This window comes from Sciurus vulgaris, assembly GCF_902686455.1.
Source record: "Sciurus vulgaris genome assembly, chromosome: 3".
Taxonomy (NCBI): Eukaryota; Metazoa; Chordata; class Mammalia; order Rodentia; family Sciuridae; genus Sciurus; species Sciurus vulgaris.
The window spans coordinates 39052937-39080866 of NC_136463.1; the positions used below are offsets into that span (position 1 = coordinate 39052937).

At 36.9% G+C, this 27930-nt stretch overlaps 1 protein-coding gene across 5 annotated transcripts in view; it reads right to left on the reverse strand.

The window, feature by feature from the left end:
• The window catches only part of AP2B1 (adaptor related protein complex 2 subunit beta 1), a 114160-nt gene that overhangs the window by 43304 nt on the left and 42926 nt on the right, over nt 1–27930 (reverse strand). For all 5 annotated transcript variants that reach the window (XM_079133555.1, XM_079133556.1, XM_079133552.1 and 2 more), the window contains 5 exons: nt 26854–26969; nt 24927–25092; nt 23454–23552; nt 16999–17258; nt 11460–11652 (listed from right to left, as the gene is read on the reverse strand). In XM_079133555.1, coding sequence (XP_078989681.1) covers nt 11460–11652; nt 16999–17258; nt 23454–23552; nt 24927–25092; nt 26854–26969 — 834 coding nt within the window. The remainder of the gene's footprint in view (nt 1–11459; nt 11653–16998; nt 17259–23453; nt 23553–24926; nt 25093–26853; nt 26970–27930) is intronic.

Consider the following 27930-nt stretch of genomic DNA (forward strand, 5'->3'; position numbering starts at 1 on the left):
AGGAGCCCATATTAAATCAAATTAAGACTTGTAAAACTCAGAGTGATATCAGTGAAACTGGTGAGAGTCAACAGTGAAAAGGAATGAGTGTAGGACATGGCTTTATTCCTGATCTTAGGTATCTAGATACTGTTTTAAGTGTCTCCTGGAGCTATCCACAGCTCAATGTTCCCAAAATTGCCTTACTGAAGCTGCCATTTTCTCCATGAAGGAAATAATGTCAACTACGGGCCAAATGAAACATCATACAGGAAGGAGGGAGGGGTGCCAACTTTAGGAAAAGAATATTTCAAATGCTGAAAATTAAGCAGAATTCTCCTAAAGATCTTTAGCTGATACCCAGGTTCAATTTTTTTTGCTAGTGGTATAGTTCCCCCAGACCCCTAAGAATGAAGTTAATATTTGGCTACTGTTCAAGAGTGGTCACTTTACTATGTCTGAAGTGCTAAATGAGACTCAATTCATGGTGAACTACACAATAATGTGTCATTGCACTATTAGTTCAGTAACTGAATAGTAAGCAGTGATTTCTGTGGTAACTTACTGTGACTTACAGGCTAATGTGATTTCAGAGTGATAGCAAGAGCTCTGTAGCAGAGTCAGGCAGTCAAAAGTTAGAGAGTTGAGCCTTCATATAAGCTCCAGGTCAGCTATAGATACCAAAGGAACAATAACATTCAACAGCAATATGATACTGAATCACAGAGAGAACCCAAGACCGAAGCTCTACAGGGGAAAAAGATTGCCTGACTCAAAGAAACAGAATTTTTTTTTTTTTTTTTTTTTAATAAAGGAATATCAACTGACCAGATTTTTTTAAAAAAAACTGCCACAAATCAGCATAGTGACTGATCTGGGTTAGCCCATTTTAGGTGTATCTACCTGCTTTTGAAACTGTGGAGATTGAGTATCTGAAGACATTTTCTTAATTACGGGTATATATCTTAAGTTCAGATATTTCTATGGTCCTGTCTACAGTGCTTACCTCTTTTATGTCATGCTTTCCAAAACTCACTGAATTGAAGGGAATTCAAGGAATGCATCAAGTAATATGGCTTACCAATATTCAACAACAGAATGATGTCAAAATAGGATACAGTGGGGCTGGGGTTGTGGCTCAGTGGTAGAGTGCTTGCCTAACGTGTGAGGCACTGGGTTCGATTCTCAGCACCACATATAAATAAATAAATAAAGATCCATCAACAAATAAAAATAAAAAAATAGGATACAATGATTCCTATCACAAACAATAAAACTGCTTTCAAAATCCTAGTGGTATCAAAAACAACAATCTGTTTTTCTTATTAGGGTTTAGATTTTAGAAGGCACACAGCATTTCAGAGGTGAAAGCAAGGTTCTCAGCCATTGGTTCTCCCAATAGCTATGCAGAAAAGCCTCATAATATATAACTAAAGAAATTGGTTAAAAGACTGTAACCATGCAAAAGCTATTTAAGTAAACTGATAGCTAAAAGTAGACCTATGATTTTAGCCCAAGTGAGCTAAAATCATATAAAATCATCAGAACATTCCTTGAGGGGAAAAAAAGGCTTCTATATCAGTAGTAAAGTAGGGTAATACAACAGATTACTTTCTGGTAAGGAATAAAAAGTTCTCACAATGGCCACAAAATTTAATGTTGAATGTAATAAAAATCCACAGGAAAATCTCTGCATCCTGCTTCACTGTACTTCACAGTATTTACAACTTTGCTATATATGTATTTATCACTTATCTGTCTTACCCCCCACCCCACATTAGCAAATTAGCTTGCAAAGAGTCTTCTATTCACAGCTACATATAGGACATATAACAGTAAGCACTCAAGTAGTTATTTATTGAATGAATTAATGTTCTAGTAACTATGTAAGTAGGGCTACTGGCAATATTCTTGGGAAACAATTTTGAAACAAATCCTTTTATTGGAAAAGATGCTCACCAAAGGGAAAGAAAGCTGACAAAATTGTTTATTAACTGGTCTAGAACACAGTATCTTCATCAACATTGCCAACACACATGAAAAGAACCAATGGAGGAAATATGAACCCCTCTATGCCAAAGCTTTTTCTAGAGGGAAAATGTATTGTCTGTGTGGTTCTGGTAGCAAGTTTTTAGCAAAAGAACACTTATACATCTTTTAATTGTCCTGAAAATACTAGTGGTTTATTGCTATTCATTGCCAAATAGATGGGGAGATGAGATTTCAATACTTAAAGAAGGTAAGATGAACAATCTTGATCCTTCTGCTGCAAGAAAGGTATATAACCTTATCCAGTCTCTCTTTTCACAAATAAAAACAGTTCTACAGTTCTCAAACCTCTAGGGAAACACGAAGGTACAGCACAGAGAGGCCCAGGGAAAGCAACCTCGTTCCATTTTACATTTTAAGCCCTAACACATCAGAGTTTAGTCTGTGTTTACATCACTCAACATCAAGTAAGACAACATTGCAAGACATGATCAGTAAGCTATGTTTATCGTGAAGCTTTAAATGCAGCCTGCACTTTACTATGTACTCTAGAGACCATGTACCCATTTGATAAGGATCAAAGTTAGGTGAAACTGAACTCTATTCTACAAGTTTGCATAAAGAACAAACAAACTGGATGAATCAGGATAGTGGAAAGAGGAAAAAAATTGAAGCTTTTGTTTGCAGCACTGGCAACTGAACCAGGGCATTCTACAACTAAGCTGCAACTCCAGCCCTTTTTTCTTAAATTTAATTTTTATTTTTTAAAATTTGTCCTAATTAGTTATACATGACAGTAGAATGCACTTTAATACATCATATATAGATGGAGTATAATTTCTCATTCTTCTGGTTGTACATGATGTAGAATTATATCAGTCGTATAGTTACATATGTACATAGGGTAATAATGTTCCCAGTCCTTTTTATTTTGCCTCAGGATCTCACTAAATTGCTGAGACTGGCCTTGAACTTCTGATCCTCCTGACTCAGACTCCCTAGTCACTGGCATTGCAAGTGTGCACCACCATGCCAGGCTTAAATTTTGAAGTTTTGAAGAAATCCTAGGTTCCAGTTCTAATTTTCACTTACTTGCTATGTCACCTTGCAGTTTTCTGTAAAATGAAGCATAATACCAATTATGCTGTCAGATTATTCTGAGGATTAGAATTATAAAAGTTCAAGCACAAAAACTGGCACTCAATAATTAGTAACTATTCCCCAAAATGACTACTATAGTTAGATAGGTCTCCAAAGGGTACATGTGTTAAAGGCTTGGTTCCCAGTCCATGGTGCAACTGGGAGGCAGAACTTTTAAGAGATGGAACCTGGTAGAAAGGTCATGAGAGATGTACCCTTAAATAGGAGAGTGGAACTCTTTGTCTCTTTCTTTCATTTGCCATAAGGTGAGTGGTTTGGTCTATCATGCAATTGTACCAGGATATGCTTGCTGTCTTGCCACAGACCCAAAAGCAAGAGGGCCAACTGAACATAGACTGAAACTTCTAAAACTGTGAGCCAAAAGTATTTTTTTCTCCTTACAAGTCTATGATTTCAGGTTTTTCTTACAGTGACAGAAAGCTGACTAATTACACTGTCTGAAACCAATCTTGCTTAAACTTATGTGTTGATAAAAAGACAGCACTGATAGAAGACAAAATGAAAAATTTACTGGGCAAAACCAGGCAACAACTTATAAAGATCTCTTTACATAACAAAACTCCAAAAACTAGGCCTGTAAGTCACTGCAAAAACTCCCCCAAAGGAAGAAAAGGTAAAGTGCAAAATCAGTATGAATGATGAATTTTCCATGGGCCAAAAAAACTCAACACTATTAATAGATTACTTATGAAAAAAATATCTGGAAGGTAAAAGCCTGTAAGAAACAGTGTGTGAAGTTTTGAAACACATATACCAGGAGTTAAGAAAAGGCCAAGTTCCCCTGCATGCTATTACACACGAACATAATTTACCTTTCTCTAGTACAAAACCCTTTAACAGTGTACAGAAAGGGTACTTTGGATAGTGCTTCCTTTCCATTTTAAAATATATACCACTGCCACTTATCTAAACAGAATAATGCACAATACCATGCATGAACAAAAGACTAATTTACTCAAGGCCTCTGCTGGCAGACTGATAGTTGGGATTCAATGATTACTTAAAAAATCCTTACAGATGTCAGACTCCTGAGCACATAACACATGTGCAAGACACAAGGTCAGTAGGTCAGGAAACCAGAAAGATCTACACTGAGAGAAAAATCAGACTACCTAAAACAAGCAATTTCATAAATATCTAAGGCATTTATAATAACAAATAAACAAAAACACAATACAATACATGCATGGCTTTCAAAACAAAGAAACAAACAAAAAAAGACCAAACAACTACTTTTTGCAAGCCTTCACTTAAAAATAATGTAGTATTATGCTCTGTGTGCAGAGTAGATCAACCACATAAGTTACATTTCTTGAATTCACTCCATAACAAGGTGATAGTTAAGGAGAAAATTACCTGTAGTTTCCTGTTATACCTGTAGTATAAGCAAAAGAAAATATGCTGAAGGTCAAGCAAAAAATTGGGATCTGGGGGCTGGGGAGATAGCTCAGTGAGTAGAGTGCTTGCCTTGTAAGCACAAGGCCCTGGGTTCGATCTCCAGCACCCCCCCCAAAAAAAAAAAAAAAAAAAAAAATTGGATCTGGATGTTCCAATTAGAAAACTAAAGAAAACAGGTAGGGAATTCATTTTAAGGCCTGTGCCATTCCATTTTTAACATTCAGCCTAAATCAATGATTTTCAAAGGTAATTGCCTCCTCAAAAGCATGCAATAATCAACCATCTGGGAGGTATGATACATGTATTTTCCTTATTCACAGCAATATCCCAACCCCAAACTCGTTTAAGAATCACAGATGTTACAAGACATTACTGGTGGAAGAAGACTTGAAAATGCAGGTGTGCTGTGTCAATTAATGAACATTTCCTGAATGTGACAGTTCTAGAAAAAGGTCACAATTCACTAAATCTCAAAATTTCACAAGTATGATGATGAAAGAAGGAAATAGAAACATCTCATGGGAGAACCACTGGGATATAAAAAGAATAAAAATAACTTCTAATGGGAAGTAAGGAAAGGTAGAAAGGACCCTGGGATTAACTATCTAAATTGGTCAAATTTAACTTCCAGTGAACTTCTGATAGGTTGGTTCATCTAACAAAAAAAGAAACAGAGAAGTCTTTTTTTGGAGGATGTGCCAAAGAGTTTTGCAAGAAAATAGTATTATTTTAAAAATTATTCGTATTATTGTGTGTGTGTATAAGTCGATGTCTTACCTTAGAGATAAGTTATCTAACTTCATTTTGAATTTCTTTGGGTTCAATATTCTCAATCCTGGCCGCAAAATTAAATTAAGACGCACAACTTTTTAAAAATAACAATGTCTTGGTCTTACCTTGTGGTTTGTTAAACTGCTTGTGGGCCCAGGTATTGATTTTATGTATGTATGTATGTATGTATGTATGTATGTATGTGGTGTTGGGGACTGAACTCAGGGCATGTGCATGGCAGGTAAGTTTCTACCAGAGCTTCATTCCCAGCCCTTGACATTTTTATTTTGAGAAAGGGTCTCACTAAGTTGCCCTGGCTGGCCTTGAACTTGTGATCCTCTTGCCTCAGCCTCCAAGTAGCTGGGATTACAGGTGTGCACCACTGTACCCAGATAATCTTTTTTTTTTTTTTTTTTGGGGGGGGTGTTACTGGGGAGTGAATCCAGGGGCACTTAACCACTGAGACACATTCCCCAGTCCTTTTTTGTATTTTATTTAGAGACAGGGTCTCACTGAGTTACTTAGGGCCTTGCTAAGTTGCTGAGGCTGGTTTTAGAACCCTTGATCCTCCTGCCTCAGTCTCCCAAGTCACTGGGATTACAGGTATGTGCCACCACTCTCAGCAATAGTATTGTTTTTAATGTTACTGATGTGGGACTAACTGTGTAGCTAGAAGTGAGAACCATGAAGAGGTTAGGAGCTGCCAAGCAATACTTCATAAGCTGTACACCTCTGACCTTTATGGGTGAGGTTGTTAGAAACCAATGCTAAAAGCAGCAGCAACTGTCCAGAGGCCTGGACCATAACTGTTATGGTTTAAACATGTTAAATGCTAATGCGTTAAAGACTTAGTCACCAGTCGCAAATGACAGATTCTGTAGAAGGTGGAGCCCACTGGAAGGAAGTCAGATCGCTGAGAATGTGTCTTAGAAGGCTATACCGGGACTCTGCCCCCTTTCTATCTCTGTCTCTCTACTTTCCAATTGCTATGAGGTAAGCAGCCTCCTTCATTACATGCTCCTGTCACCACACGTTCCACCTCACCAGAGGCCCAACCAAATGGGGCCAAGCAACTGAAACTTCTGAAATTGTGAGCCAAAATAATTCCTCCTTATAAGTTGATTATCTCAACATATTTTGTTTCCAACAATGGAAGACTGAGTAACACAATACATTCTCTGAAAAGATCACTGAGCTAACCTAAATGCCATTGGCCAAATAACCACAGAATTTTAATTCTGGTCATATTTTATTTTATTATTTGTTATTTATTGTTTGATTGATTTAGGTACCAGGGTTTGAACCCTGAGGCATTTAACCACTGAGATACATCCCTAGTCCTTTTTTGTATTTTATTTTGAGACAGGGTCTTGCTAAGTTGCTTAGGACCTCTCTAAGTTGCTGAGATTGGCTATGAACTTGAGATTCTCCTGTTTCAGCCTCCTGAGCTGCTGGGATTTCAGGTGTGCACCACTGTGAACCTTGGCCATATTTTAAATGTAGACTTGAGTCATATTCCTTTATGGGGAGTAGGGCAAGTGCTGGGAATTGAACCCAGCAGCTTTACCACTAAAGTTACATCCCCATTTCTCCTTATTTGTTTATTTATTTAAGCTAATTTGTTTAAGACCTTGCTGAACTGCTGGTCTTGAACTTTTAATCCTCCTGATCCTCCTGTCTCAGCCTCCAGTTACTGGGATTACAGGAGTAAGTTATCATGCCCACCTGGCTGGAGATCTGAGTCACAGTCTAATAGAGAGCAACACTATTCTCCCTAGAGAAAAAGGCTCTCAGTAATTTCACAAGTTTCTTGCCCTTTCTCAATTAATTTAGGGAAAGGAAGGGGCCCTTTTTTCAGGAATGAATTTACTACTGAAGTCAAGAGAAAAAGGTGTCTGAGTTTACCAGTAGCTATGGTTCAAACACCAAGGTCAAGTGGTTCATAGTGGTTACAGGTATTCTATTGTCCTTACTATACCAAAGGTGGCCCAGGGACCAGAAGCTTCAGCATCTCCTGGGAGTTAGTTAAGAAATGCAGACTCCTAGGTCTTGCCTCAGATCAACTTAATCAGTAATCTCTCCTGTACAAGATATTCAGAAGGTATACATACACACATTAACCCTCTCTAGTTTTGAGAATGTGTTCAAAAAATGGCACTGTCCATATAGATTAATATAACTTTATAGTAACAAAAACAGCATGGTATTGGCACCAAAATAGACAGGTAGATCAATGGTACAGAATAGAGGACACGGACACAAACCCAAATAAATACAATTTTCTAATACTAGACAAAGGTGCCAAAAATATGCAATGAAGAAAAGATAGCCTCTTCAAATGGTGCTGGGAAAACTGGAAATCCATATGCAACAGAATGAAACTAAACCCCTACCTCTCACCCTGCACAAAACTCAACTCACAATGGATCAAGGACCCTGAAATCAGACCAGAGACCCTGATTCTTACAGAACAAAAAGTAGGTCCAAATCTTCACCTTGTTGGCTTAGGATCAGACTTCCTTAACAGGACTCCCATAGCACAAGAAATAAAAGCAAGAATCAATAACTGGGATAGATTCAAACTAAATAGCTTTCTCTCAGCAAAGGAAACTATCAGCAATGAGAAGAGAGAGCCTACAGAGTGGGAGAATATCTTTGCCACTCATACTTCAGATAGAGCACTAATTTCCAGAATATATAAAGAACTCAAAAAACTCTACACCAAGAATACAAACAATCCAATCAACAAATGGGCTAAGGAAATGAACAGACACTTCACAGAAGATCTACAAGCAATCAACATATGGAAAAATGTTCACCATCTTTAGTAATAAGAGAAATGCAAATCAAAACTACACAAAGATTCCATCTCACCCCAATTAGAATGGTGATTATCAAGAATACAAGCAACAATAGGTGTTGGTGAGGATGTGGGGAAAAAGGTACACTCATACATTGCTGGTGGGGCTGCAAATTAGTGCAGCCACTCTGGAAAGCAGTGTGGAGATTCCTTAGAAAACTTGGAATGGACCTACCATTTGACCCAGCTATCCCACTCCTCGGCCTATACCCAAAGGACTTAAAATCAGCATACTACAGAGATACAGCCACATCAATGTTCATAGCTGCTCAATTCACAATAGCCAGACTATGGAACCAACCTAGGTGCCCTTCAATTGATGAATGGATAAAGAAACTGTGATATATATATATATATACAATAGAATATTACTCAGCCATAAAGAATAATAAAATTATGGCATTTGCAGGCAAATGGATGAAATCATGCTAAGTGAGATAAGCCAATCTAAAAAATCCAAAAGATGAATGATCTTACTGATAAGTGGATGATGACACATAATGGGGGGTGGGAGGGGGACAAGAATGGAGGAAGGAGGGACTGTATAGAGGGAAAAGAGAGGTGGGAGGGGTGGGGGGAAAGGGGAAAAAATAACAGAATGAATCAAACATCATCACTCTATGTAAATGTATGAATATGCAAATGGTATGCTGTTACTCCATGTACAAACAGAAACATGTATCCCATTTGTTTACAATAAAAAAAAAGATAACCTTGAAGATTACTTTCCTCTCTAAATTAGATTATTTGCCCGAGAACAATAAAAGCAGTTTTAAAAATGGCATAGTCCACCAGGCGTGGTGGTGCATGCCTGTAATTTCAGTGGCTCGGGAGGCTTAGGTAGGAGGATTGTGAGTTCCAAGTCAGCCTCAGCAAAAAGAGAGGTGCTAAGCAACTCAGTGAGATCCTGTCTCTAATAAAATACAAAATAGGGCTGGGGATGTGGCTCAGTGGTTGAGTGCCCCTGAGTTCAATCCTCAGTTAAAAAAAAAAAAAAGGAAGAAGGGAAGGGAGGGAGGTGGGAGAGGGGAGGGGAGGGGGAAAGGGAGAGGAGGGGAGGGGAAAGAAAGGGGAGGGGAGGGGAGGGAAGGAAAGGAAAGGAAGGAAGAAAGAAAAAGTGGCATAGTCCATTGCTGCCTTATAAACTTATCTTCAATGCAGTCAGATTTAGGCCTGCCTTGTGATGTTCTTGTAAAAGGAATCCTATTTCTCTGAGTGATTATGTATTCAATCCAAAGTAAAAATAAGTACTCTTTTCTTTCTCATTTTGATTTCTGGGATAAATTATATCCCAAAAGAAGCTCAAAAAATCTGTACTGTAAAAACTTTCTAGTGCTACAAGACCAAGGATACCATTTTAAATATCAAAGTCAGGAAAAGCTAAAATTTAGTTACATGGGAACATTACTGTGCCTACCTAGCAAAGACTACAAAATATTTAGAAATCCAAATTGAAAAAAATCATCTTACTTCCCCACACCAAAAAGAATGTTGCTTACAAGAAAAAAAAAAGCAGATTAAAAAGGAAAGAAATAGAAAATGGAAAACAGTCTATGTGCAACTTCAGCTAGTAGAATCCAAGCAAGTTCTAACAGTTTTTCTATCTGAAGTAATACAAGAATTCTAATAGATAACTGGATATCCATATACAGGAATAAAACTCATTGGTTTTGGAAGCTGGCAAGAATTAATACAGAGTCAAGTGGAAATAACATGTCTCTTTCTTTCTGTGCTAAATAAAAGTGCATCAGGAAATAAAAAGTCTAGAATCCTCCATCCCTCAATGTCACTCTTTGGGTCAATGAGTTCACTATGCCATAAGCTATCAGGGATGGTAGTAAGCAAGGTTAAGGCATAAACTTGAAGAGGATACAATATTCAGCCTGTGGTTGATGTGTCAAAAAAATAGGAAGGGCTATTTTTAATTTTATAAGGGATTCTTGTGAGCCTCCATGAATATTTAAATATTCATTTGTTCACCTTCTGATTCTATAAGGAAGCTAAATGGCAACATGGAATGATGATATGAGGAAACTATTCTGCTTATATAATCAGTCAAGCCCATTTATTAAAGATAAGAATATGAAAAGCAACCCCCCCCAAAATGTTACCCCCCCCAAAAAAAAAAAAATAAAAGCACTCATTTGAGTCAATATAAGCTGAAATCCATTGCTTGGCTAGTGTATAGATTCTGGAAGCAGTGACTTTCCATTAGTAAAATGCGCAACCCAGAGAGAGATGACTGTTACCCTATTTCCTCAGACTTTCTGCTAGTCAAAAAATAATGCCACCTGTACTGGCTGGCATTAAACCCCAGGCACAATGTTGCTCATAAAGTATAAGAGACGATGCTGGGATGTATAGCAGAGAATGAGGTTGTTTTGTTTATATATCTCTGAGAACACAAATTTTTCATAAATATGGTATTTGTCTTCCGGTGATGTGGGGAAAACTTATTGGGCACCTTTATAGCCACTAGGTTGAGAAACATCTCATTTCAAGTGTTTAGCTAAAAGAGACACTCTAATTCCACCACAGTTAAGTAACTTGTTTGCAGGAAGCCATGTGATAAGACAAGTTATTTTCCTGGTCTCTATATAGACTGAAGATCACACTTAACATTTCTCATTCATCTTGTACAGCAACAAGAAAATAATTCTGGTTCCTATTGATGGCACATATTCACAGACAGTGTAGACTTTGGAGCCTTTTAGTATTAGAATCCTGGAAGCTAATTAAATTGGAAGTATAACATGGTAGAAGAGGTGGGGATGAAGGGGATAAATAACCAATCAAACAGTTCTTCCCAATGTAACAGAGGTACCTTTTATATAAAAATGGCTCAAATGGCTGCCTCAAAACCTTTCAGAATTGGACAAGGCATAAGCCAATAAAAAATTTAAAAGGTACAGGCTTGAAAACCACAACACAGGATGATCTTTACGAGGCCTCTTTAATGCTATTCAGGTCAAAAGGAGCATTTACAGGGTTGATCCAGAGTTAAGAAGCAGGAACAATAATATACTCCATAAAGGATATTAGATATTAAAATTGCTGAACAACAAAATTCTATTTAGAGGCAAGATAATAGAATAATTGTATACACTTGCAGACATGCCTAATACCAATGATGAACAGTACTGTAATTAACCTAGACAAATTATCCTGTCCTTTATCAAAGGACATTACTGCTTATTATGGAAAGGTCTAGTTCTAAAAAGCTGAATAAAAATAAAAATAAAAAGTTCTAGCATAATAAGAACTAAAAATAACCAGAGAATGGGAGAAGAAAGATACTTACCAGACTATCCAGTCCTCCTCCTAAGAGATCCACTGCTCCCATCTGCATGGAGGACACCTGTGGCACATTGACTGGGGGACCAAGGTCAAGATTTAAAAGATCCCCTAGAAGGTCTCCTTGAGAAGGGATAACCTGAGGCTGTTCCAGGTTGGTTGCAGTGGTGGTGCCAACAGGGCTGTCACCTGCATCAGTGCTGTAGTCATATATACACAGAGAAAAGAGAAAGGTCAATTTTACATAGGACATAACGAGGCAGCAAAGGAATATCAGATTTATAACTATAAAACATTTTAAAATTCAATTAGAGGGTTGCAGATGTAGTCCAGTGGTAGAGTGCTTTCCTGGCATGTATGAGGTCCTACTTTTGACAAACCCTGCCCTCAGAAAAAAATAAAGAAATAAAAATTCAATAAAAAATTGAAATAATTTTTTCTTTAAAAACATAAAAAATAAAATGTTCAGGTATTGAATTTATTTTGCTTGTTTTGGGTGTTGAGGATTGAACTTAGGTCCTTGTGCATGCTAAACACATGCTCTACTAGTAAGCTAAACCTACAGCCCCAAGATCCTCAGTTCTTAATTCTTTTAGGTTTCAAGTAAGAAAAATGAGTAGAGAAGTCCAACAGGCAGCTAATGACAAGTGACTGGCAGTGAGAGAGAAAAATTTGGGAAGAAATTCATATATATATCTCAGGTGAAATCACCACAAGAAGATATGGTAATAAGAGCAAGGGATCAAGAATTAGAAGACTAAAATCAAGTATTGGCTCCACTAATTGCAAGTTGCATAATTTTGGACAGATGACAACTTCTCTGTGAGGAGAGGAAGAGAAAGGGCTGGGAGCAATCCTTAAGCAGTCGAATTCTGCGGGTTAACAGGACCAATAACCGAGAAGGATACTTACAAGCTGACTGATGAACCAATAGCTAGCTAGGATGTTCACAGACTGACAAAGTTTCCTCATCAATAAAATTATAACAATATCATCCAAACACAGGGCTTTATTATAGCAAGGAAAATAAAAATATTTTATAAGTGGTACAGTTTTATAGCAGTAGTAGCTGTGGTTGGTAAATAATTTCCCTAAGGGAATACATAGATAGACATAGAAAAAGAGGGTTCTGGGGCTAAGGCTATAGCTCCGTTGGTACAGTGCTTGAGTTGCAAGCATAAGGCCCTACGTTCAATTCACAGCACCACAAAAAAAAAAAAAAAAAAAAGGAAGAAAAAAGAAAAAGAGGGTTCAGACTGAGCCTTCTGAGACAACCAAGATTAACGGTCAGAGAAGAGAATAAACATGGAACTGAAAAGATTAAAAATCATCTAAGAAAGAAGACTTAGAAGGAAAAAGTATCAAGGAAGCCACAGTGAGACGAGGCCAAATACGAAGAAAAAAGTCAAAGGGGAAGTACTTTCATATACACCTGGCAAGAAATATATGAAATCTTCATAGATTATTCTCTACACGTGAAATTATGTCATTTTATTGTAAGAACCCAGAAAGCACTCCGGACATGGGAACTCACAGAGTTTATTAAGCAAACAGAGTGTCTCCCAGCAGGGTTAGAGAGAAAATGAGAGGAAAAGAGAGAGAGCACGCGCAAGAATGAGTGTGAAAAGCGAGGAGAGAGAAAGAGAGTGAACAGGAAAGAGAAAGCATGAATGTGAGGAGAGGAAGAGAAAGGGCTGGGAGCAATCCTTAAGCAGTCGAATTCTGCGGGTTAACAGGACCAATAACCGAGAAAGATACTTGCAAGCTGACTGATGAACCAATAGCTAGCTAGGATGTTCACAGACTGACAAGAAGTTGGGAGGTGGGGAAATGACTGCAGTGGAAAGGGTGGGGAGCAGCTTTATATTATATTACACTTATGACCTATGCCATTTAGAAAATGTGACAAAACAGATCTATTTATTAGTAATTCAAAGAATATGGTAGAATAGGTAGTTATGCACATATTTTTTTTTTTCACTGTAATGGAAGTAAGCGTACTATGACAAGAAAAAGTGAGTTAGATAACAGGAGTAAAAGAGCCTGTAAATTCATGATATACATTAAAGAACATGATAAATCATTAGTATACATTCTTATTAAAGGGAAAATACAAGAAAATTAATATGAAAGTGTTTCCCATCGTGACCTCATGGGAAATAACTGCATAAATGTCACCAGAGCAATATATTTAAAAGGTGAGAATTTTTCTAAATTAGACAAGTATTTACCACCTCACCTCCAGAGAGCAGTTGTTTAAGTATTAAACATTGTGAGTATATTAAGAGAACATGTCTCCTTCTACTGAGTGATTTTAAAAGATACAGTGAAATAAGCATTTTTAAACCTTTTATGAGGTAAAATTAAGCTTTTAAGTGCTGTTTTATTTCATATCAAAGTGTATACTTATTAACCTTATACAGCAGAAGAGAGTTAGGTAATATGTCACTTGCAGCAAAGCATCATCCCCACTTGTATGAAAAGGTGTTTTTCCTATTTTTGTATATCCTTTAAAAACAAAAAGCAAGACTGCTCACTGTCAGGCGCCTATCATCCGCCATTTGCCTGCCTCTCGCCTATCCATCACCTGCCTTTTACCTACCCATCACCCACCGCCCGAGGTTAACCTCCCGATTGTCCGACAGCAGTCAGCAAACTGACCGCAGACCACCAGTGGAGGCCAGCTACCTGCTGTTGCCTGGAAGTTCACTATCGAAGTACCTGCAGGTTTGGTTACACATGGCTGCCACCATTTTGAGACAACAGCCAGGCCCCATAGGACCCCTAGCCGAACTGACTAAGCCCTGTCTCCAGGATCTCTCGGCCGGACCTATCACTCCCTGCCTCTGAGGCCCTCACATCGACTGACTGCTCCCCGTCACCAGGACCCCTAGACTGACTGACTATGCCCTATCACCAGGACCCCCAGACCAACTGATTGCACCCCACCCTCCAGGATCCTGCAACCAAACTGAACACACCCCACCTCCAGGACTCCTGCTCGACCAACTGCACCCTGCCTCCAAGACCTCCAGCCGACCACGCCCACACCCCAAGCTGCAGCTCCCCCATTTGCCAACACCCAGAGCGGCCATCTTGGATAATCCTGGAAGCCATATCTTTCATCTTTAGGTGGGGCAAAACTCATCCTGAGACACCTGCTAGAGACTGGAAGCTCACTGTCAGGTACCTCTCATATATCAGATTACTGAAAACTGAGAGGTTGGACTACTATATGACTGTTATAGTGTAGATTTTCTTTTTTCTCCTCATTGAAAATTTTTAAGTTTTTATTTCTTTACTTTTCTCCCTCTCTTTTCCTTTTGTTTACCTGTTCTCTCAGTCTCTTTCTCCTTTTTTTGCATGCTAACAACCAACTTCTTTTGATTACACTCCCACTCTATTATCTAGAACTTCTATATATTCTTTTCTTATCCCATTAACAGCTACATCCTACACCCCTCCACATCCTCCTTGTCCTCCATTAGAAACTGTAGACCTTATTGCAAATCTATGTTATACTGAAGATAATAATTGAATTCATTTTGTTTATTATGACAATATTGTTAACATCCTCATAGGGGCTATTTGGTTTAGAGTTGCATGTCTGAACTGGGCACTGCTAATATTCATCTCCCCCTTAAAGAAAAGGTTTTGGAAACCTATAGGGTCACTATAAGCCTTTAGGGGGGAAACTGCAATACCCCAGAGATCTACACTGCTAGTGGAGAAGGTACATGAACAACATGAAAAAACAAGGGAAGAAAATGATCCAAACAAATGTAGATTCTATATTAAGAGAATCCAATGACAGTATGGTAGAAGAAATGTCAGAAAAGAAACTTCAGATTATATATGATTAAGATGATTCATGAAGCAAAGGATGAGATAAGAGAGCAAATGCAGGCAATGAATGATCATACCAATGAGCAGCTGAAAGAGCAACTGCAGGAAGCAAAAGATCATTTCAACAAAGAGAGATTCTCAAAAAAACAAAAACAAAAAACAAATGGAAATCCTTGAAATGAAGGAAACAATAAGCCAAAAACAAAAAGCAGGAACAATTATTAATCAGATAATGACATTATATATGAGATTGTGTTTCTTTTAGATAGTTTAAGTAATAATTCTTTCCTTGTGTTCAGAAAGTGTTATTTTGGATCCCCAGCACCGCAAAAAAAAAAAAAAAAAGTTATTTTGGTTCGTTGATTTATTTTCCTCCTCTCGTTTGAAGGTCAAAAGTTATCAGAAGGCCAGATTAAATGGCATACAAATAGTTACATGGGTAAGCTAAAATAGAAAATCCACATCTATGTAAAAAGTTGAAGCACAAACCAGAAGAAATACTAGGATACATAGAATATTAGAAATATTAGAAATACACAGTCATATTTAGAGAATATTGCACATGCTTGCCTTCAAGGACAAATTCCCTAATCTGTTATAAGGCCTAATCTTCGTGAATCCACACATCTCCTTGGGGTTAAAATCATAGCACTGACCTACAACCAAACATTCAGCTCAACTAACGGTCATAAAAGATTAATAATTAACTTTCTTGGGTGTTGCCATTTCCTTTTTCTCTCCTCTGTCCTGATAGTCTGTTAAAATAAAGGCCAAAATGTTGACTACACCAATTTGTAAAGGAATAAATTCTATGCTTTTGGCCACTCATGAACTACTTAAACAGAAATATACATTAAACAATGGTACAACACATTCATTTAATGGAAACCCAGTTATTCTAACTACTCTGGGAGTAAATTTTTCTTTCTTCCTTTTTTCTTTGTGGATTGAACCTGGGGCTTTACACATATGAGGCAAGTACTTCAGCACTGAGCTACATCCTCAGTCCTTTCTGGAGCAAATTCTACTAAGCTTTAAGACATTGTGATTGATAAAGATTCTGAAAAGTTTCTAAAATATGCATTATAAGGATTTACTAAGAGTATTTTCCCTCCTGAATTAAAATTTTAAGGTAGCTACAAAGCAAGAGCTCCATGTTACCTGAAAGCCTGCTCATAACAGAATTTCCTTACTGATTTGATCAATTTAATTTGGCAAAAAAAAAAAAAAAAAAAAAAAAAAAAAAAAAAAAAAAGCACTGGTAACTTAAAAACTATGCCCAATTAAAACTACATAAAATTTGGGCTGTTTATATAAGATGATTCTGTAAATATTGTTTCATTAGTAGTTTTATTGTGTAAGAAAAGCAGTATCTACCAACTTTATTGATAAGTCTCAACCAAAGCTACAATTAAGAGATGAAGGTATTGGCTTTTTGCTAAGTTTTCAACTCTGGAAATATTTTTAGCCTTATCTTACTACAGACTTAGGCAACTTTCAGATTTTACCAATCTAGAAGGACTTCATAATTTCCTAAAGATTATTGTACTCCTAGATTGGAATACAGAGGGACTTCCTGGGGCAGTATAGTAGCAGGCTTGCAAAATGTATAGCAAGTTCTTATCCAGGCTAAAAAAGCAAGAGGAAACCAATTCTGTCTAAATAGTCACTTCTCACTCAAACTTAGTTCAACTGGTTACCTGCCATGATGAATTGGCAAATGCTTGCGATGGATCCCATGACTCCCCTCCACAAAAGCATTGGGAGGTTTATGGTACACAGAGGCCAAAGAACCAATGTGGCAGATTAGTTCATCCAGCAGAGTTGGCTCAATAAGGTCTGTTTCCTCAGAGATTAGTGGCTTCTCAGATAAGACTACTTCTTTGGCTGTCACAGGATCAGTTGAGAGAAGGCGCCAATAAATATAGCCCCGATCTCGAAGGTCAGGATTATCAGAATCCTAATGAAAAGGCAAATGCAAGAAGGTTTAGATCGCACTATTCATACAGAAACCCAAACTGCTGGATTTATCAAGGCAATGTTGTAGTGATTTATGCAAACTAGTTATCAAGAAGGTGTTTCACTGAGACTCATATTACAAGTCTTATACAGTCATAATCCTATAATTGCTAATATTTAAAGGAATTCCTTGAATATAATTTGAGATTAGTCCTAGGGCTCAAATTCAAAGGGAAACTGGAAAGAGGAAAATAAAGAAAGTAAACTAGTTGAGATGGCCTTGGGACAATTACTTTTAGGTACTTTTAAAAAAACTGCTATAAATACTAGCACATATCTTACATATATTTCACCCATTCATTCTTTCTTCACTAAAATATGCAGACGCTTCTCCTATGCAGACATTGGCTAAGTAGTAGAAATGAAATTCCACATGGCACCGGACTTTATGGAACTCACAGAAAAAATAATCATTACAATATAGTGTGAAAGGCACTATCTAAATAATCAAAACAACATTAAAGATAGCATGTAATAACTAAGGGCTTTCAAAAGGGATGGCAATTGAACTCAGTGGTTTTTCTTTGTTGGCATGGTTTTTAAATAATTTTATACTTATGCTCATGGCTAAAAAAAATTTACCAATTCCATACTACCGTTTAGAAGTGTATAATATAAAAAGAAACCTCTGCCAATTATCCAAACCCCTCCCTCATTTTCCCATTCCCCAGATAGCCTTAACTGGTAGTAATGGTATATATTTGTCCAGATAGCTCCCCCCAACACACATTTATAACAGCCAGTTTCATATAACATACAAGTTCTGTAAGTTGCTATTATTGACATAGCGAGCTGCAGTTTCCTACTGTATATATATCAATGCACCATTTTAACTAATTCCCTATTGATGAACATTTAAATTGTTGCCTCCTTCTCCTCTTCCTACTTTTTATGCACTGTTATGATCACCTCAAAGTATCAACAAATATCCAGGTATCTACTTCTTACAGTATGCCCATAAAGCAGCAATATGAAATTGTTCAAATGGCAGATTATTGAAGGCAAAAGTAAATCCCTGTTTTAATTTCTATATTTAAAACTCACAAATGTCTTTAAAAGGTCAATATGTGGGAGTCCACATGGTTCTAAGTAAGCAGATAAATTGGTTCATGATTTAGCTGCTTAAGATATTTGTCAATATCAACAGCCACTCTGATGGGCATTTTTTGCCTCCCCCATCACAAAGAGGACTTTTGGTTACTATTAAAAGTCTAAATTTGAACAGATTCTTAGGCTGGTGGCTCATATACACCAGCTCATTTGACTTTAGCACCTATCTCATCCCCAAGAGTCTTTTCATGAAGTTCCTTGAGTTTTCCCAGGACAAATTTCAGCATCTTTACTTTTCTAAATCATGAAGTGCTAAACAGATTGGTAGGCTTTTTTTTTTTTTTTTTTTTTAATGTATTTTCATTTGGTAGACCTGTTGGTGCTATCTTCCATATGTGATTGCTGCATTTTTAAAAAATAAAACTCATGCACACAGAACAAAGCAAATAACCATCAGTAGTCTTCACATCAGAACTTTAATTCTTTTATGCTATATTTGGAAAATGAAAGACATTTTGTCAATAGTATAATCCATGCCATCAAAGGCAGTTTTTACCCTGAACACCCTCAGTAATTAGCTGGAATTTTCTAAATCCAACTTTATTCTGAAGATGAACAAGACTTCATTTAAACACATGACTCTTTAGACCAGGAATGCAACTTTGGTTCTTGAGTCTTTGTGATTAGTGTTTTCCCAGTGTTTCTTATGCTGAACATAGCAAACAGGTGCTTTCATATCACATCAATCTTCTTTATAAAATGATAAACCACTTTCTTCTTGTTCAGTTTTCAGGGTGCTATACAGAGTCTCAAAAAGATCCCTGTGGTTTTGACTACACAGTTTCAAATCATTTTTCTCAGTTGCATATGGTTTAATTTGTACTCATAATGTGTTAAAGACAAAAAGCATAAAGAATACTGTGATATATAAAATTGTATATCATTAAGCATTAATTGTATATCATAAGCATTAAAATAGTAAATTTTATCACATTCATAGGTTGCATTATTCTAACAGAAATGCTTACATATATATAAAGAAAATAAGTATATATAAGTCATATCAAACTTTCTCTAGTATTTGAAATACCAGAGTTAAAGAATAGGAAAGAGTGATCAATCATATGCAATTTAATTAATTTTAATTTAATTTTTATTTATTTATTTACATTTTTTAGGGAGGGGGTGAAGGAATAATTTACTCCTGAGGAAGTATTAATAAATAATAATCTGAAACTTCCTCACATAGGCCTCCACTTGGAAACAAAGTTTGAACATATGAAAAGAGTGAATTTGCTCAATCTTATCCTGAAAGAGTAAAGTGGCAGAAACAGAATCCTATCAATCAACTCAAATTAAAACAATTCAATGGACCACACTGTGCTTAAGTTGATACTCATCAGTCATAAATATTAGGTTCTTATCTTACAAATTTGAGAAAAAGAAAACTTTCAGTGGAAAAGATTTTCATAAATATACTTAATTACTCTTATGACAACTCCTCAGACATCATTAATTAACTGGACAGAAAAGATAAGCCTAGAGAAATTGCTTATTATGAATAGCGAAACATAAAATGATCACACACAGGCCGCCGCCGCGGCTGCCGCAGTCTCTGAAAGCCTGGAAAAGGGGAAGCGAGAGCGAGCGGACGACTCAGTCCCTGGCCGGCGGGGCGGGGGCGCTGCTGCGGCGGGGTCGAGCGGCGGCAGGGGCAAGGGCGGCGGCGGCGGCCCGCACCAGCCATGCCGAATAAAACCAAGAAGGAGAAAGATCCAACCAAAACCATGGAAAAGTGGGAAAAGTTCAAAAGAAGGACAAGACACGGAATCAAGAGTGCTACTGTCTAGGAGCTGGAGCCACAGAGTTGAAATTACCACTGAAATATTGAGCCCTTCACTACTTCCTCATAAGGAGACCAGAGGCAGCATGGCACATTAAGCATGACACTGTGTCGTTATCTTGCAAGAATACAAACTGAGGCTCTTCAGTTCATGTGAACGAACTTTGAATTGACTCTCACTGTTGTTTTCCTCCCTTCATCTCTGCTCACTACTTCACTTCTAGTTCCACCCACTTACTAAATATGATTGACTCACGCAGGTGAATTAAACCATTTCTGCACACATATTTTTCCTCTTAGATCTCTCAGTGGTACTCTGGATTTGAATATTTTAACCTGAACAACTTAAATAGGTTTGATATTCCCATGTTGCTTTTCAAGCCTCGCCGATATCACACCCCTTCACAAGCAGCGGTTTTTCACATTACGTGACCTCCCCTCTGAGGTGGACAGTTTCCACACTCCTGGAGGCACACGCAGGGTAGGTCCCCTTCCAGGGCAGAGCAGCAAGGTTTGGGAAATAGTTCCAGCAGAGAAAATATTCAACATCTTGACCTGTGGCTGACTTAACACGCTTCCTCTAGTGTGTGAAGGGTCCTGGTAATGAAATCCTGGCTGGCTGTCTCTAGACTCACAGCAGACAAGGCAGCACCTGGCGTATGTTACAGAGCACTTTTTGGTTAGGACAAGAGACGGTTAGATGGTGTGGGTGTTTTTCATAAGATAAAGAGCTGGAGCAAAAGATAGAGTAGTACAGAGTATTTCAGCTGGGGGGCTAGAAAATAAAAAACAAAAACGCTGTGACGCTGCTTCACTTGTGTGACTGGTAGTAGGTTGTGCTTTTCTTCAACAATTCCCACCAGCAAGATATACCACAGGACATGTCCTTCAGGTTAACAAAATGTTAAAGGTCATAACTACTACTGTGCAACTTTTGCTCATTCTAGAAACTTCTACTTGAATGACACTGGTACATTTCTCTTTTTTTTTCCCCCCTCTTTCAAATAGAATGTTTAAATTTGACCTGTTGCTTATCCGTGATTCCTGGAAATAAAAGTTTCTAACACTTAAAAAAAAAAAAGATCATACACAAAGCTCTTAAAACTAATTAATAAATGAACTTATACATAGTGACTTATAGGCAATAGTTCTTCAGACAGGACATATGTATTCTCAAAATCATTCTTAACCTTCAGACTAGAGGGGCAGGATAGTATAGTAAATAAAGGACATAGACCCTGGTGACATACCACCTGGGCTTGGGTCTCTCAGTGTTTCATTTTGTCATCTACAAAACAGGAATAGTAACAGCACCAGCACTTACTAGAATTAACTAAGTTAATATGTAAAGTGCTTAAAAGAATGCCTGAAACATGGTAAGCACTACACAAATGGCTGTTACTAAGATTTTATACTAGTCCCCACAAGGTCTAGAGTCAGGAATGGTTTGTTTATACCCTGTCCTACCCCAGAAGAGCATTTAACAAAACTTATGAAAATGAAATCTATGGCTAAAGACCACAAGTTAAAACTAGAGGCTGAAAAATGCATGCCACAATGACCTGAACACTTTCCATGGGAGAACCTTAAATTTGACTCTAAGGTATCAAATAACCAATGTGAGAAAAAACAAACTTGGTCACTCAGGTAAGGCATTTAGAAGAGCAGTAAATACACATAAATGCACCAGAAAATCCAAAACTTGTTAGAAATTTGATGGCGCATCATAAAGAAGAAAATACAATTAAAAAAATAACTCTAATAACTACAACAACAACAACAAAGGATAGTTTTCTTATGATAACCTTTACTGGTTGATAGTGTCAATGTAATTTAATAAAAGTGAGGCTGTTAGTGTCAAGAGTCCGGGTACCCAGCTTTCTATTAATCTGGCTTGGTTTACAGATAAATTTTATACTATCTGTAAGCAAGTTCTCTAAACACTATCTCAAATTTTTATAAATACTGATACATAGTGAGATTGAGTTTGAACTCTGACAAGAAACCAAACATAGCTCTCTTAGGCTGCCTGTTAAATACAAACACATAGGCTTTAACAATGAAGACAGAGAGAGAGTTGAGAATTTGTGAGAATGCAGGCAACAACCAAAGACACTTTCTTGATTATTTACAGGTGAGCAGAGAGGGAGCAAGGTCAAAATTCCTTTTAGAAATTGTTTTGACAGAATGTAAATTGCTCCAATTCTGTCATTCTATATAACTACTTGAAAGCTTAAAATTAAACATGAAATAGAGTACACAAAAAAAGATAGAAAAAAAGAAATTGTTTTGAATTCATCTGAAGAGATACAAATAACGTGAGAGTTATTAATCAAGGGGCTAGACAGAAGTCTAGAATGTTCAGTTTGATATAGGTAAGATTTCAGAGTGCTCTAACAAAAAAAAATTTTAAATGTGTAAAATCAGTAACAGGAAAGCTGAGAACTAAGCAAAGCTCTATACGAGGACTTTTAAGTTTTAATAATACATATCATTTATAAAGAGATAAAAAGAAGAAAAACAGTAAATTCAAAATCTGAATAGATTCCATGTGTATCTATACATCTTAATTCTGACAGCCAACCCGTTCTCAAACTCAATAAAGAAAATCACTAAGTCATGATGGACTGATGGTTATTATACTAGTTATACTATAAAAAGTAATTATTTTGAATTCCAATGATCCAAAATGGTGACCTGGTCTTTAAGTTCAGTAGCCACATTCCTGAAATCATAATCCATATGAATCTCTTTTCTTCTCCCCCAAAATAGCATATAATTCCAAGGAGGGCCAAAAATACCTAAAAATTCAAGGAAGCAGCAGAAGCACTTTAAAATTATCTCCAAGAGAAAGGCAACCCATACATGAGACCTTACTGAGGTATATACCATCTCTGCACAAAACTGTATTTGAAAACCAAAGTCACCCAGGAGAGGGTACTATCAGACTTGACATTGTTTCCATATAAATATATCCACCATTAACACTACAGAATCTAAGTTCAATTTTCATGAATTATCATGAAAGCTACAGCCAGTCAACACATTTAAAAATTATACCAACCAGTTATAATTTAGTGGAACATATTAAGAGACTCTGTTTTAATAATAAAATTTTAACAGGATATAAATAGAGACTACTTTTTAAAAAGCTCCCTAAATTACCTTCTTGGGAAGAGTTTCATAATTTCCTTCACTTTAAAACAAGACAAAACAACCCCTCCCATTTTTTAGATTTCTTACCTGTGTTGCCAAACTCAAGACCTGTTGGACTAACTCCTGTGTTTCTGATGGCTTCTTGAGAAACAGCTTCACTATGGCAGTAAGCAGAGTGAGTTGCACCTAAACAGATAAAATTAGATAAAGTGAAAGGCATTGTATTATTCCTTGACATCATGTTTCCCCAACTATGAATTGCTCCTGGAACCTGTTTGATTTTGGTTGAGACAAAAGTTAAAACTCAATAATACTAATAATAGCAGTCAAAGGTGTTCTGAAATACAAGTGTACTGAAAATTCACTAGGATCCTATCCTCAAATTGTACTTTTGGCATAAAAAATGGCTTATTTCTGGGCCAGGTTATCAATCATATTTTTTAAAGTACACACTAACAGGCTAAGCAGCATAAAACTGGCTCCTGACCAAGTCTTAATTATTTATTTCTACCCAAAGCTAAAAGTTTGAAGGGATGATGGAAATCATCTGTCAAAAAGGGGCAAGAGTCAAGACTATAGAATTCTGTCAGATCACAATCAATCAGAAGTAGACTGGTGGGCTAGGGTAGCTCAGTGGTAGAGTGCTTACCCAACATGAATGAGATCCTGGATTCAAACCCTGGTATCACAAAAAAATAGAGGAAAAAAAAAAAAGTGGACTGCTGAACCACAAAGCTGCTAGCTTATATGTGTTCCCTGTATTAAGCCTAATATAATGGGTCAGGTGCCTGTAATCCCAAGTAACTGGAGAGACTGGGGCAAGAGGATCTCAAGTTCAAGGCCAGCCTCAGTAACTAAGCAAGGCCACAGGCAACTTAGTAAGACTCTGTCTCAAAATAAAAAAAAACTATAGCTCAGTGGTAAAGCTATAATAAATAAATTAATAACATTTCTATAATGGATAACACACATGAACTTCTATTTGTTGTAAGGACAAATGCCAGGGAGGAAGGGCTCAGTAATTTGTCTGTTTCTCTAGGCCTAAGGCTCACTTTTGGTAGGGAAGAGGGACAAGAGAATCTTTTCAAACTTTACTACAGTCCCACATGAAAATCACTGCTACAATGGACCAAAGCCACTACTAAACAGGAATGTGTACTCATCCTTATATGACAGGGAAAAAAACGGTGATTATTGTCAAGTATAGTTCTGGACCAGCAAAAGCAGCAGCATTATCACCCTGAATCTTGTAAGAACTGCAGTAAAGCACATCTCAGACCTACTGAGTCAGACTCTGGGGGTGAGGCCCAGCAACCTCTATTTAAAAAGCCCTTCAGGTGTTTCTAATGCTCACTTGGTTTGAAAACCACTGATCTGAGTTATGTAGGTTTATTATACTAGAAATCAATACAGCTAAAAAAGAATCATCCCTTTGGGGATAAAAATGAACATACTATATATAAACACATAGAAGAGAGGGAGAGAAAAACAAATTGCTTATCTTTTACTTTCCCTGATCTTTCCAAAGAGATCTAGGACACAGGACAGCTGAGGACTTACTTGGGTACTTTCATCATGAAAACCCTCCAGAAAGCTCTCTAGTAACTCATCTGCATTGTCAATTCTTTCAGCATATTCTCCCACAATCCATATCATAGCTGCTCGAGCATCTGGCTCATCCAGTGAGTCTAAGTTTTCACAGAGAGTGGCAATGATACTTTCATACCTAATACAACAAAATGGACTATGGTTACCAAGGACAAAACTCAGAACTGCATTTAATAGTGAAGGCTAAAGGAAAAATATGGATGAGGGACCCTAAACCAAGCCACTGAATTATAAAAATTTTTTATTTGAGAGAACATAGGAACTTTTAAGTCAGAAGTTTATAAATGCCTTAAATTTCCTATTATGTTTAAAAACTAGACCTTAATAAAAACTCATCAGGTATTATTTTCAGAAAGAAAAATTAACCTGTGATGTAAGATAATACCACTATCTTGTGTTTCTAACCAGCTTTCTTATTACTAGATCAGAGAATTTTCCTCTTATGCCATTTTTGCCTTCATGGTGGAAAAGAATAGAAACCTCACTTTATTTTTAGGAAAACTAAGTTAGAAAACAACAGTGTTCACTAGAAACTGTAACTTTGTTCCTTATTCTACCTCTTTTTTTTTTTTTTTAAATAAAAGTGATCATTTTGTTTTTCTCTTCTAAAGTACACACATTAATGACTTGGTTTTCCAAAGAAACAAGTAATTCAAATACTTTTTATTTTTAGAGGTCTAAGGTGCCCATGTTTATCATGCTGAATCCATCTCCTTGGCTAATATAATTTTAAACATCAGAATGACACCATATAATAAGTTAGATTTGAACAACTGAATAGTCCACTTAATAGTCAGCCCTACGACCACTGATTAAACCATGCTCTTGATTGCTTTCTTTAGTAAACTATCATAACCCCTTAGGGACAAATCAGACACACTTCTCTATCAATCATTAAGATACACAACCCCACCCTTACTTTAAAAAGTTTAGAAACCTGACCCTCCTCTTTTCTGGCAAAATCTATGATGGTCTTTTCAAAAATTTCTAAAACTAAAAAAATTATAATTATATACACACACATGCTCACATATGTTGCTTAATAAACCATTACCTTATCAAAATATTTCCACTAATTCTTAAGCATACCACTAGGCAGAAGTTTATGCACAAGGTATGCCCATGGTTGTAAGCAAAATGAGACTTAGGATACTCACTTGAGAGCTTCCTGCTCTTATTTCACCCAGATTTCTTTTTTTTCTTTTCTTTTTTTTTTTTTTTTTTTTTTGTGGTGCTAGGGACTGAACCCAGGGCTTTGTGCTTGCAAGGCAAGCACTCTACCAACTGAGTTACATCCCCAGTCCTATCACCCAGATTTCTTAATTGCTATCTTTTAGAATCAACACAAAAGAGAATTTTTATCCATAAACTAAGATCCCCTCAATCTGAAAAATCTGTGAAGCAAAAACAGATTTTGCTTATGCATATGGGAGCAGCTATGACATTTCAGGAAAGTCCCAACACTGGTAATTTATTGTTACATGCTCTAAAATTTTCCATGAAATAGCAGGTATCTTGAAAGGTAAGGAATACAACTGTTACCTTCCTGGTTTTTATAGTACAGTGACCATATGATTTATCATTCAAACTGAGACATTTCTGAGGAAAAAGTACACAATCATAATTATGGCAAAAACTAAGAGCGTGCCCAAACAACCTGGAACATATAGGTTTCCTACTTAGTGATTCTGACAAACTAACTTTAATCTATGCCAAAGACACTGTTAAGAGGCATCATTTCTTGTAAAATTAACAAAGCAGAGTGAAACTCAGGTTTTAGTCCCTGCACTAACCACTTTTTTGCACCTCGCCAACTTTCCAGTGTCTTACACATTTCCTAAATGATTTGAGGAACAGAGTAAGAAGAATTTGGACATACTTGTTGGGGTATTTGCGGAAGATGTCCCTTATGACAACAATCGCCTCTTGGACCACATAATTTACTTTGGTCTGGATTAGATCAAGCAATGTGCTTACGCAGCGCTCGGCAGATTGCTAGGAAAAAGAACACAAAAAATGAGAAATCAGATGATCTATTAGTAATATTACCTCAACATAACAAGATTTGAAACACAGATTCATTGACTAATGATCAGGCACTTAATTTCACCAAGCTATAGTAGAAACTGCTATAAAATGTATTTCTACATCAGAAGTTCTAGAGATACACCAAATTTTACTCTTTTTTGTTTGTTTGTTTGTTTGGTAGCAGGGATTGAACCTAGGGGTACTTAAACACTAAGTCACATTCCCAATCCTTTTTTATATTTTATTTAGAGACAGGGTCTCGCCAAGTTGTTTAGAGCCTTGCTAAGTTGCTGAGGCTGGGTGTGAACTCGAGATTCTCCTGCTTCAGCCTCCTGAGTCACTGGGATTACAGGCGTGTACTACACGCCTGGCAAATTTTACTCTTTACAAAATATTTTGACAGATGAGTTGGTTCAAAAAGTCATCTTAGGTAGATGGAAGAATAGAGATAAGAAAGAATAAGCCAGGGAAGGAGGAAAGAATAAAGATTAAAGATAAGCCAAAGTAGGCATTTAACTGGGTTAGTTCCTGGTTGAGTGGAGACAGCAGAGGGTATTTTAAAATATCCTGAAATCATTTGCCAAATTTTGTATAAGTATACAGGCATATCTTCCAAGGTCAACATCTAAGGCTTTCATTTTATTTTCAAAATTATCTGTGATCACTAGACAATATAACATCTTTAGGGCTATGGAATTTAGTCCATGGCCTTTAATAAATCACATTCCCATAGTCCATAATTCATGTATAAAATAAAGTTTAAGCTATTAATCTTTTATTATTATTATTATTATTTTTTTAGGTACTGAAGATTGAACCCAAAGGTGCTTTACCAGTAAGTCACATCCCCAGTCCTTTTTAGTTTTTTAAGACTGGGTCTCACTAAATTTCTTAGGACTTTGCTAAGTTGCTGAGGCTGTTGTCAAAC